Source organism: Pongo pygmaeus, chromosome 23 (genome assembly GCF_028885625.2).
Source record: "Pongo pygmaeus isolate AG05252 chromosome 23, NHGRI_mPonPyg2-v2.0_pri, whole genome shotgun sequence".
Taxonomy (NCBI): domain Eukaryota; kingdom Metazoa; phylum Chordata; class Mammalia; order Primates; family Hominidae; genus Pongo; species Pongo pygmaeus.
Window position 1 is genome coordinate 34816159 of NC_085931.1, and position 12343 is coordinate 34828501.

The 12343-nt window shown below is 50.7% G+C and overlaps 1 protein-coding gene across 7 annotated transcripts in view; it reads right to left on the bottom strand.

The window, feature by feature from the left end:
- Positions 1-12343, bottom strand: part of LOC129022957 (calcineurin-binding protein cabin-1) — a 169510-nt gene that overhangs the window by 111769 nt on the left and 45398 nt on the right. For all 7 annotated transcript variants that reach the window (XM_054469340.2, XM_063662877.1, XM_063662876.1 and 4 more), the window contains 6 exons: positions 9807-9943; positions 9021-9238; positions 7136-7214; positions 6007-6194; positions 4970-5122; positions 1985-2179 (listed from right to left, as the gene is read on the bottom strand). In XM_054469340.2, coding sequence (XP_054325315.2) covers positions 1985-2179; positions 4970-5122; positions 6007-6194; positions 7136-7214; positions 9021-9238; positions 9807-9943 — 970 coding nt within the window. The remainder of the gene's footprint in view (positions 1-1984; positions 2180-4969; positions 5123-6006; positions 6195-7135; positions 7215-9020; positions 9239-9806; positions 9944-12343) is intronic.

Below are 12343 nucleotides of genomic sequence, written 5' to 3' on the forward strand. Positions count from 1 at the left end.
CTCAACAAGACACAAACTATCCAATTAGACTGAAGAACGTAATAGGCAGCTTGCCCACTGGAAGAAAGCGCCACTATACACCCACAGGAGAAGACTGCAAGTTCAATGCCCCACTTGAGAAAAGCTAAACGAAGCAAGTTAAATGCAAAACACAAAACATTAACACTGCGGGAATAAAACAAAAGCAAATACTCTTTTTATCTCTCTGTTGATGGGTCTTGTCTGCCTCCCCTCTAGAACATGGGGTCCCTCAGAGCAGCCTTCCTCTTGGCCCAGTGCCAGGCACCCCATAAAAGCTCAAGCTGTGTGTGTAGAATAAATGGATGAATATTTCTCCACTCTTGGAAAGACTGTCTAAGCATAGGAACAAAAACCACAGTGAACAATGAACAAAATCACACATGTATGAAAACATCAAAAGATTTGACAGCATAAAAATTCAGAACTTCTCTGCAATTTAAAAGCAAGCAATTGGGGAAAAAAATTTGCAAGATTTGTTGAGAAAAAGATTACTATCTTTAATATACAAAAAAAGCACTCCAAATCAATAAGAAAACACTCTCAATACGAAACTGAGCAATAATCAGGAGACCTTAATTCACAAAAAGCAGGAGCTTCCACAGCATTCAGCCCAGACCTCAAGCACAGCCCTTATCACAGCTCAGCGCCTACCCAAGCAGCAGCTCCTCCCCCATCAATGGGGTATCCTGCCACATCCAGCTGTTCTAGAAGACCACATCTGAGCACTGAGGCCATCCTATGGAGGCAGAGACCACTGGCCTCTCTCCACTTTCTCCCACCCAGCACCCTTCCTGGTATGCTGGCTGTCCCTCCCACACATAGCCATGCTGGGCCACCTTGCAGCCTGCCAGGTAACTGAGGTCACACACATCTCATCTACTGATCTTGGCTTGGGCCTGACTGACCTCCTCTGCCAGGAACTGGAGCCTCCTTCCCTCCACCCCCTTCTCCCTCCTGCTTTCCCAAACCAATTCTTTCTTCCCCTTTCCCCATGACTGAGGTGCTTCCATTTGTTCCCACAGTCGCACCTCTTAACTATTTCCCAGTTCAACAATATTAATGATGAAAATGCTGCGTGGAATCTGTGCAAAAAGCCTGGGAGAAGACTGGACTCTCTCCAGATTGCAAGGGAAGTGCCCCATAGATAAAAACACAATGTGATTAGTAGGATGAAGCAGAAGGGACCAGGACTCAATGCCACTAAGCATATTTTGCATATTATCTTCCATGTTTATCTCGGTGCCAACTCAACCCTCCTGAGGATGGTGGCAACGATGACAGCAGTACCTCCACAGCACCTGCTAGTGCCAGGCATGGTGCCAACACACATTACCTTGTGTAATCCCTACAACAGGACTCTGAGCTAAGGACGTTGGTCATCCCCATCCTAGAAATGAGGAACTGAGCTCAGAGAGGTTGAACAACTGCCCAGCACCCAGCAGCTGCCAGTTCCCTGGCAGGCTCTTGGTAAGAGTTTACCTCCTGAGGAACAGAAGCGCAGGATTCAGGAGGGCACATGAGGCTTCAAACATAAGGCTAGTGTTATTTTTCTTCAACTACATTGGTCTTTATTTTATCTTGATTCTTCACACTGTACAGATATTTTAGCCACTTTTATATTTACCTTAAAAAGCAATACAAAACAAGATGGATGAATAAACAAGTGGATGGACAGATGATGACCTGACCATTCTTCCTTCCTCCTCTGCCATGCAGAAGTTCTGAGTCAAGTGTGGGGCTCACCCTGAGCCACGCAGAACCCTAGAACCTGCACTCCTTGGTTCTAACTTTCCATTAGTCTTGACCATATCTTCTGACTAACATCTTCTTGGGGGCTTAGCGGTTTTGACATCCACCCTCTTCTAGCTATACGTTCTTAAGAACTACCGCAGAGCCTCCAGAGAATAAACACAAGCAAGGAGAGAAGGTGCAAGTGGGTGTGAGGGACACTGGCAGCACACACCTGCAGCAGAAGCAGCTGGGCTGGCCTCTCAGGAATGGAAGTCATAAACTCCAGGTGTTTGGCCCGGTCAAACCCACTGGTGCACAAAGTGGGGCGGAGCAGATGCACAACAGCCTTGTAGTCGCCTGCTTCATACAGCCGCTGAATCTCCTCCAGGGACTGGCACCGCTCCAGCGACTTCAGGTTCTTATCAATCTGAAAAAGGCCCGGCAATGCTGTATGAGGGTAAACCCCTCAGCCCCTGCCCCACCGAATCTGGCCAGTGTTTGTTTTTATCAGACTTGGATGAGGAGAATAAAAATTAGACTATGTTCCAGCCCAAAAAAAATTAGATTCCTCCTTCATACATCAGTGTTTACACTAAACATATGTGTTAAAAGTATTTCTATTAATGGCTAGGCATCCAATTCTTTAAAAAACAAGCACATCAAAAACCAAAAACTACCCAGAAGCAGAGGAGTTCCAGGAAAGCATCTGCCAAGATAGCTGGACAGCCTTGTGGTCACAGTTCAGCGAACCAGTCTTGCAGAACCACAGAACATCAGGTTGTCAGAGACTCAGCAAGCCTGGACCAGAGGCTGTCATACGCTACACGCAGGACCTGATGAAGCCCTGGCATGTAGACAGCCCTGTACCTGTACTTGTCCCTGAAATAACTCTGGGAGAGTCTGAAGGCCACTTTCAGCCAGTGTGGACATGTCATAGATGCAGAACTGCAGCAGGGTCTGAAGCTGCACAATGAATAAAGTGGCACCTGGGTGGAACCTGGCATATAGGCCACACACTGCTGACTCAACCCCATGGCCAGCCCAATACTGGTCTGCTCCAGCTGATATTTCCTTCCAGTTCCACTGGGGTGGCTGCCACACACAGCCAGGAGAGCAGAGCAATGACTGCTTCTGAATAGTGCTGGTGAGAGCTCCCACACCTGCTTTCCACCAAGGATCTGCAGTGTCCCAGTGTACTAGAGCAGCCTTTCCCAGGCCTCTCCTGTCTTCCCAACAGAGGCCCCACTCAGCATATGGGAAGCTCTCTTGTTCCTCAGAAACAGGTCAACCCTGGGCTAACTATACCAAATCACAAGAAATCTTTGACTAAAAAACACCATTTAAAACCTTTCCCTCTCCCCTTCCCCCTCCCCCTCCCCCTTCCCCTCCCCCTCCCCCTTCCCCTCCCTCTCTCCCTCCGTCTCCCTCTTTCTTCAGTCTCCCTCTCCTTCTTTCTTCGGTCTCCCTCTCCTTCTTTCTTCGGTCTCCCTCTGTTGCCGAAGCTGGACTGTACTGCTGTGATCTCAGCTCGCTGCAACCTCCCTGCCTCGGGCTCCTGTGATTCTCCTGCCTCGGCCTGCCGAGTGCCTGGGATTGCAGGCGTGCGCCGCCACGCCTGACTGGTTTTTGTATTTTTGGTGGAGACGGGGTTTCGCCGTGTTGACTGGGCTGGTCTCCAGCTCCTGGCCCCGAGTGATCTGCCTGCCTCGGCCTCCCGAGGTGCTGGGATTGCAGACGGAGTCTCGCTCACTCAATGCTCAATGTTGCCCAGGCTGGAGTGCAGTGGCGTGATCTCGGCTCGCTACAACCTCCACCTCCCAGCCGCCTGCCTTGGCCTCCCAAAGTGCTAAGATTACAGCCTCTGCCCGGCCACCACCCTGTCTAGGAAGTGAGGAGCGTCTCCGCCTGGCCGCCCATCGTCTGGGATGTGAGGAGCCCCTCTGCCCGGCCGCCCTGTCTGGGAAGTGAGGAGCGCCTCTGCCCGGCCGCCATCCCGTATAGGAAGTGAGGAGCGTCTCTGCCCGGCCGCCCATCGTCTGGGAGGTGAGGAGCACCTCTGCCCGGCCGCCCCGTCTGGGAGGTGAGGAGCACCTCTGCCCGGCCGCCACCCCGTCTGGGAGGAAGTGAGGAGCGCCTCTGCCCGGCTGCCCCGTCTAGGAAGTGAGGAGCACCTCTGCCCGGCTACCCCTTCTGGGAAGTGAGGAGCACCTCTGCCTGGCCGCCCGGTCTGGGAGGCGAGGAGCCCCTCTGCCCGGCCGCCCATCGTCTGGGAAGTGAGGAGCGCCTCTGCCCGGCCGCCCCGTCTGGGAGGTGAGGAGCGCCTCTGCCCGGCTGCCCTGTCTGGGAGGTGTACCCAACAGCTCCGAAGAGACAGCGACCATCGAGAATGGGCCATGAGGACAATGGCGGTTTTGTTGAAAAGAAAAGGGGGAAATGTGGAGAAAAGAAAGAGATCAGATTGTTACTGTGTATGTGTAGAAAGAAGTAGGCATAGGAGACTCCATTTTGTTCTGTACTAGGAGAAATTCTTCTGCCTTGGGATGCTGTTGATCTATGGCCTTGCCCCCCAGCCCCGTGCTCTCTGAAACATGTGCTGTGTCAACTCAGGGTTAAATGGATTAAGGGCGGTGCAAGATGTGCTTTGTTAAACAGATGCTTGAAGGCAGCATGCTCTTTAAGAGTCACACCACTCCCTAATCTCAAGTACCCAGGGACACAAACACTGCAGAAGGCTGCAGAGACCTCTGCCTAGGAAAACCAGAGACCTTTGTTCATGTGTTTATCTCCTGACCTTCTCTCCACTATTATCCTATGACCCTGCCATATCCCCCTCTCCGAGAAACACCCAAGAATGATCAATAAATACTTAATTAAAAAAAAAAAAAAAACCTTTCAGCTGGGCACAGTGGCTCACGCCTGTAATCCTAGCACTGCGGGAGGCCAAGGCAGGTGGATCACCTGATGTCAGGAGTTCAAGACCAGCCTGGCCAACATGGTGAAACCCCATCTCTACTAAAAATACAAAAAATTAGCCAGGTATGGTGGCGGACACCTGTAATCCCAGCTACTCAGGAGGCTGAGGCAGGAGAATCCCTTGAACCCCGGAGGCGGAGGTTGCAGTGAGCCGAGATTGCACTATTACACTCCAGCCTAGGCGACAAAAGTGAAACTCCATCTCAGGAAACAAACAAACAAACAAACGAAAATTCTCACTCACCTCCTCCAGGGAAACCACAGAGTCATTATGGAGGTTGGGCAGCCGGATGACAATGTCTCTTCGTTCAGCCCCTGCCTCCACCTGGATGGCGGTGGAACTCTGGAGCATTTCTGTGCAGATGTCATAGTTCTCCAGGGCCTGCTCCATATCTCCCTGGTTAGGAGGAAAACAGGTCAGGGGACCAAAGCAGAAGACTGACTATGATGTGCCAGATGCTTTACACCGCTTATCTCACTAGACTGTGGAGGCCATGAGGGTGGGGTTTTTACCAATTACGCTGTACCCCCTAAGAAACGCCTGGCATGTAGCTTGTGCGCAATAAATACTTGTTGACTAAATGAACAGTCTATGTCAACTCTGTGAGGGGAGATATCATAAACCCCATGTTGCAGATAAAAACACTGAGGACACTTGAGCAGAGCCAGAATTAGAAGCCAGGCCTGTCCTAATTCCAGAACTAATGTTCTTCACATCAAACAGTGTTGCTTCCTTTAGACTAAATGGTTGCTGACAGGGCCCTGATAATCTCTTGACTCATTCTACCACAGTGTACCAGTACCACCATGTGCAAGGTGCTAGGTAACAGCCAATCCATCCTGGCCTTCCAGACCAGGCTCTGAAGGGAAGCTTTCCCAGAACTCTCACAAAAGAGGTGAATAATTCCCTTCTAGAAAGCTCTGTATCTGTTTATTCACTTGCTCGGGCTCTCTCAGGAAAACATAAGCAAAGAGTCAAGACGCCAAGGCAATCTTGAGTGGGGGAGGTAGAGGCAGAGCAAATGCCTTCCAGAGCTCTGTGGTTATGCTGAAGAGCTTTACAGACTGGTATCACGCTTGGAAGTCTGAGATGCTGAGAATTCCCCACCGTGTCACACTTTCTCATGCCAAGCCCAGTGCCCGGGCAGGTGCTATGCATGTTACACATGCATGCTCACACACACACACACGTAGACACACACACCCTCAACATGGTCAGTTTTCTGCCCACCCTGCTGGGTGTCAGGACATGCTCCCCAAGCAGCTGACCATGGAACTAACCTGCAGCGCCAGGAAGCGAGCCTTCAGCCAGTAAACACGGACCACAAACTCCAGCCAACCATCCTCGAACAGGTCACGCTGGGATGAGGCAAATGACAGCTGTAGGAGGTCACCAAGGCAATGGGTCCCTGGGAAGTCAGGTCCAAATCTGCCATTCACCATACCAGCAGGGCAGTTCCGAGGAGACACTAAAAACCATCAGGCCAACGAGTCAACTTCATGTGTAGCATCCTAATGCCCTTCTGCTTCTCAGAAGTTGCACTCGGCCCTAACCACACCCACCCTATCTCCAGGGGCACCCTGGGCCCCTCAGAGCCCTACAGCTCCCTGAATGGCAGGCATCAGAGAGGTTGTACCAGTTAAGACAAAGATATGCAGAGACCCCGCCCCCTGCCGAGAGTCAGGGGCAAGGGCAAGGGGAAGCAATTTTACAGACAGCATTGAGTATATCTACATTCCACCAGGTGGTGGTTTAAAAGTCAGAATGAAGCTGGGCCCAGTGGCTTATGCCTGTAATCCCAGCACTTTGGGAGGCTGAGGTGGGAGGATTACTTGAGGTCAAGAATTCAAGACCAGCCTGGCTAACATGGTGAAACCCCATCTCAGCCAAAAAATACAAAAATTAGGCAGGCATGGTGGCACACGTCTGTAGTCCCACCTCCTCGGGAGGCTGATGTGGGAGAATCACTTGAGCCTGGGAGGCAGAGGTTGCAGTGAGCCGAGATCATGCCACTGCACTCCAGCCTGGGTGACAGAGCAAGACCCTGTCTTACCAAAAAAAAAAAAAAAAAAAAAAAAAAAAAAAATCCATATCACCAGAAAAATTACTGAAGCTACATAATACATAAAGCACTGCATTGAACAGTCACACCAAAACTGAGATCCCACTTCCTTCAATCTCATGTAACAGCAAAAGCAGGGAGGTGGCTCCCTCTGGGGGCTTAGCTACTGCTAACCACTTCTTGAGTGTCCAGGAGATTTCCCTGGGACACTGACAAGCCAACCCAAAAAATGTGCCTACTGTAGATATAAGTCTAAATTCCATGACTCAGTCTCCCCACCTCAGCTTTCTCCCAGCTGCTGGGGGTTCAGATATTAGCCTGGCCACAGAACACATAATGCCTCCTACCTGCGGAGCTTCTGCCTTTGGTCATCAGCCACTGGTCCAGCTGGAGTTCCATGCAGGAGAGAGACATCAGCATCATGTCCTGCAGGACAGACACAGGAAGGTCAAGAACAGTATCACAAAGCCTCTTCACCGTGTGGGGGATAGGGGGTGGTGGAAGGAAACAAAACTATACTTTTTGATAAAAATATAATTCTTTCTATCCACTTATCATTTCATAAGTGATAATCAGTGGCTACTCGCCAGAACATAAAAAGAGCCACATGGATGTATGTTGGGACAAGACTTGGGAAAGGCCAGGAGACCTGTCTTCAGAGTTCTTATCCTGTTGAAGAGGCAGCCGACATCACCTGCCAAGTGCTGGGCCGGACACTGCATCCAAATTACAGAACTCAACCCTTAAAAGTTCTGGGCAGCTGGTATACCATTCCCAGGGGACTTGAGGAAGCTGAGGCTCAGTGATGAGAAGGCACTTGCCCAGTGGGCACAGCTGGAAGGTGATCATCAGCCTGCTTTGCCTGGGGATCAAAGCCCTGGTTCCTCCTGCTGTTTCACAACTGCCCCAGGGGAGCATGGCCCGGTGGGCAGAAGCTGCCAGGAGGTTGGCCCAAGGTAACTCAGTGGAGGGTGCCCACCAAGGGATGACTGACCTACAAGCTCCTCTACCTCCTGTGCTCTCAAGTCAGAAAGACCACCAGGCATCCCTGAATGGTCCTGATGCTCCTGCTTCAGCATTCAGTGTCCCATCTCCAACAGGAGCAAGGGGCCAGAGCACCTTGTGTTCCCTTGAGCTCCAGGAGGCACCAAGTGGAGGAGGCTGGGGTGTGGAATGCAGCAGGAAGACAAGGCTCAGTGAGGCTCAGCCCCCTACTGCTGGTGGCTCCCAAAGCTTCTCTAAGCATGCTATTTAGCTTCTGCTGTTTTATCACCTGTTAAAAATAGTCATAGGCCAGGCATGGTGGCTCCCGCCTATAATCCCAGTGCTTTGGGATGCCAAGGCATCAGGATCACTAGAGCCCAAGAGTTCCAGACCAGTCTGGGCAACATGGCAACATGGCAAGACCACATCCTAACATCGTAACATAGTGAGACCCCCATCTCTACAAAACAAAACAATTTTCTTTTTTTTTGAGACGGAGTCTCACCTTGTCACCTACGCTGGAGTGCGGTGGCGCCATCTCAGCTCACTGCAAGCTCCGCCTCCCAGGTTCACACCATTCTCCTGCCTCAGCCTCCTGAGTAGCTGGGACTATAACCGGGTGTGATGGTGTACGGCTATAGTTCCAGCTATTCGGGAGGCTGAGGTGGGAGGATTACCCAAGCCCAGGAGGTTGAACCTGCAGTGAGCTGTGACTGCACCACTGCACTCCAGCCTGGGCAACAGAGCAAGACCCTGTCTCAAACAACAACAACAAAAGCCTCAGTCACAGTCCTTGCCACCTCAAACAAACCAAATGTTTCCCTTTCCTCCAGCTTCTCCTGGCGAGGCTTCCTGTGACTCAGTAAACAACCCGAGAAGCCCTCCCCATGACTCTCATTCCCTCACACATCCCATGTCTAGTTCATCCTATCAGCTCTGCAACCACAATCCAGCACCCCACTATTACCACTGGATCTCAGCCACTGCTCCCCTGGCATGGCAGCAGCCTCCTGACAGCCCCCTGAGCCCACTCTCACCCCTAAGTGTATCCTCCACTCAGCCATCAGGGAGCTTTCTGGGCACAAACCAGGTTCAGTGACTTCCTGCCTCAACACCCACAAAAAGCCCAGGTTCCAGGCCCACAAGTAGATGCAGCCAAACACAACAGCAGCCCCACACCCATGCAAGATCCCTGTCCCCATGCCCTGGTCCCAGTTCAATACCAGCCCTTGAGAGGCTCCCCCTAACCTTGATGTGCTTGTTGCTGCAGTCCCTCAGCAGCGGGTTGGGCAGGCTGGTGCTGTGCCTCCTCCAGCTGTGGTAGACGCTGAGCACGACCTCCGCCAAGCCTGGAGGCCACCTTAGCAAGAACTTGTGGCCCATGCCTTTCAGGTAGCGCATCATCAGCTCCAGGATGCCCCCGTTGGTTAGGTTCTCCAGCAGGAACTCATGCACGTCCTGCTTTTCTGCCCGGGGAACAAGAGCAACCTGACTTGAATAAAGAGGACCTTCCATACCAGGGTCTCCCATTTTCTTTGGGACAGTAAAGACTGTTCCCTCCCTCTACCATCTGATCCAGGTGGACATGATACCACACTGTGGTGCTGAGATCAGGCTACTGGGTTCAATGCCTGGCTCCAGCCCTCAGCAGCTATGATTGAGCCATTGAGCCTCTCTGAATCTCCATATCTAAGGTGGACAACAAAAGGGCAGACCTCCAAGTGCTGCCATGTGCACTAATCTCACTCAACAGTTATACACTGATACACACTCAACAGGTGTGCTTATATACATTCAATTTGCAAAGCGAAGTCTCTGAATTTGGCCATAAGAAAGCATAGCAAGTATGAGCCTGGACATTTCAGAAGACCTCCAAGCTGACCACAGGGCTCAGGTCCAAGATTAATCCAGGCAGACTCTTGGCCACACTAAAAAACACCCCAGAACCATTCTCCCAGAACAAAACATAAGCAGGTTATAGGATAGTGGGAAGAAGAATTCCCAAAGTGAATGGTCACACTGCTCGATTCCTACCAGATTCCATGAATGTGGCTGAGTCAAATGACAGTCTATGAGGCCCAATGCTTGGGAAGCTTTCCAGTTTGGCTTCTGACTGGACTTCATAGTTATTAAAGGAATCATCTTCCTCCTCAGGGTCCAGCTTTCTTAACCTGTGTGTAACATGCCAAAATCAAAAAGTCACAACATACGTTCTGACACAAGCATCTGAACTCTTCCTGTTAGAGAAACTAAATCTGAGTCAGGAAGAAGGCAGCTAAAATAAGTGGGTGGTGGGGCCCAGAACCCAGGCCTCCAGGAGGCTCTGCCTCTCTCCAGGGCCTCATGAGCCAGCATTTGGTCTGTATCCTGTCTTGGTCATTCATCTCATCAACAGATGATTACCGGGCACCAGCTATGTGCCAGGCAGCTATGTGCTAGGCACTGAATACAGCAGCCCTAAATGTGGCAGATCCTGCCTGCAGTAAGCTTACCCTCTAGAGAGACAAAGCCAATAAGCAGGTACACAAACTAACCCAAATAAGGACCACCTCACAACAGAGTGCTTGAGACTATGGGTCAAAAGGGCCCTGCTTTAGAGAACAGGGTCAGAGAAAGCCTTTGAGAGGGGATAGTGTTCATGCTGACACTGGAGGAGGAGAAGGGCTTGCAATACACAGATGCAGGACAAGAACAGGTACAAAGGCACAGGCCAGAAGAGCACCTGGTGTGTTCTAGGACCTCACGGGAGCCCAACAAGTAAGGTGGAAAGCGGATAGATCAGTGGGAGTTTGGGGGATACATCAAGCCCATCTGAACTTGGTCCTTCCATGGCTCCTCATAAAGCTGTGGGTGGGCCCAGTCTCGGGACTGGGGACGCCTCTCCTGGCAGGCACTCCTCCCAAGGACCCATTTCAGCCAACCTTGTGGTGTTCCCTCAACCCAGAACCCCTGCAGCATAAACACTCAGGGCACTTGTGAATGTCTTCATTCACGTATTGCACACACTCCCAGGGCGACTCCATCAGGCGAGCTACCACGTTGCTCTTGCGTTGACCATTCAAAGAAGCAGAAACTAAGTTAAGTGTGGTTGCTTTAAGCCTGTAATCTCAACATTTTGGGAGGTGGAGGCAGAAGGATGGCTTGAGGCCAGGAGTTCAAGATCAGCCTGGGCAATACAGCAAGACCTCATCTCTACAAAAAACAAGAAATAAAATTAGCTGGGCATAGTGGTGTGCACCTGTAGTCCTAGGTATTCAGGAGGATCCCTTGAGCCCAGGAGTTCAAGGCCACAGTGAGCTATGATTGTGCCACTGTACTCCAGCCTAGGCGACAGGGCAAGACCCTATCTCTAACAAAAATAAACAACAAAGGAGCAGACACTAAACCACAAAGGAAACCAACAACTAAAATAAAGATAAAAAAGAAAGTTGAAACCATTCCAGGTAAATGGGACTAGGGAACAAGACCTTGGAGTAAAAGCAGAGCTAAGGGGAATATAGCGTCACTCAAATCTCTTGGCACCATCAACCAAAGAACAATCCTGCAGCTCTTCCAAAGGGAAACTTTCTTCTGGTATTACCCCTTAAGAAAAATTCATCAGAAGGCACTGCAGCCCCACTTTGATTCTGCGTCAAGTACTGAGAACAATCATTATTTCTAAGCATTTCACCTTCACCTCCGAAAGACAACAAATTAAGAAAATTAGGAATCTTGCTGTAAAATAAATTTACAATCCACCTAAAGCTTCTGGCTTCTCCTTCACCACTTTGATGTTGTTACCACTGAAATAAACTGTCATGGGAAAGAACTACAGATAGTTTAACTCCTGTTTAAAGATGGCATATCGAACACACATGGTTAGCTCCCAAACTCCATTCCAGTAACAACGAAGGAGTAAAAAAGGTATAAACTCACAAACACAGAAGATAGGCGAGGATGCCCCAGCAGACAAAAAAATGTACCAGCCAACTGTTAGAAGGCAGATGGTCCAGTGCAAATGAAGAATGGTGTCTGCCGAGAGGCCTCTCCACTCAGCTAAGGGAGGAGGAAGGGGAGTATTAAGAAACCAACCCACTGGCACCATAAACTCCAGAAAGGCTCAGAAATTGAGGACCCTAAAGCCTCTGACGGAGGTGAGCAGGCAAGGACAAAAAGCAGAAGGACTGGCTGGGCGCCGTGGCTCACGCCTATAATCCCAGCACTTTGGGAGGTCGAGGCGGGCAGATCACGAGGTCAGGAGATCGAGACCATCCTGGCTAACACGGTGAAACCCCGTCTCCACTAAAAATACAAAAAATTAGCCAGGCGCGGTGGCAGGCGCCTGTAGTCCCAGCTACGTGGGAGGCTGAGGCAGGAGAATGGCATGAACCCGGGAGGCGGAGCTTGCAGTAAGCCCAGATAGCGCCACTGCACTCCGGCCTGGGCGAAAGAGCAAGACTCCGTCTCAAAAAAAAAAAAAAAAAAAAGGCAGAAGGACTGGTGAAAACCTAAGTAAGAAGCACTGGGGACTAAGTCCCTCCCAGCTCTGCGGAGCCTGGTACCTGCTTGTCCCCTAGGCTCCTGAGAAGCAC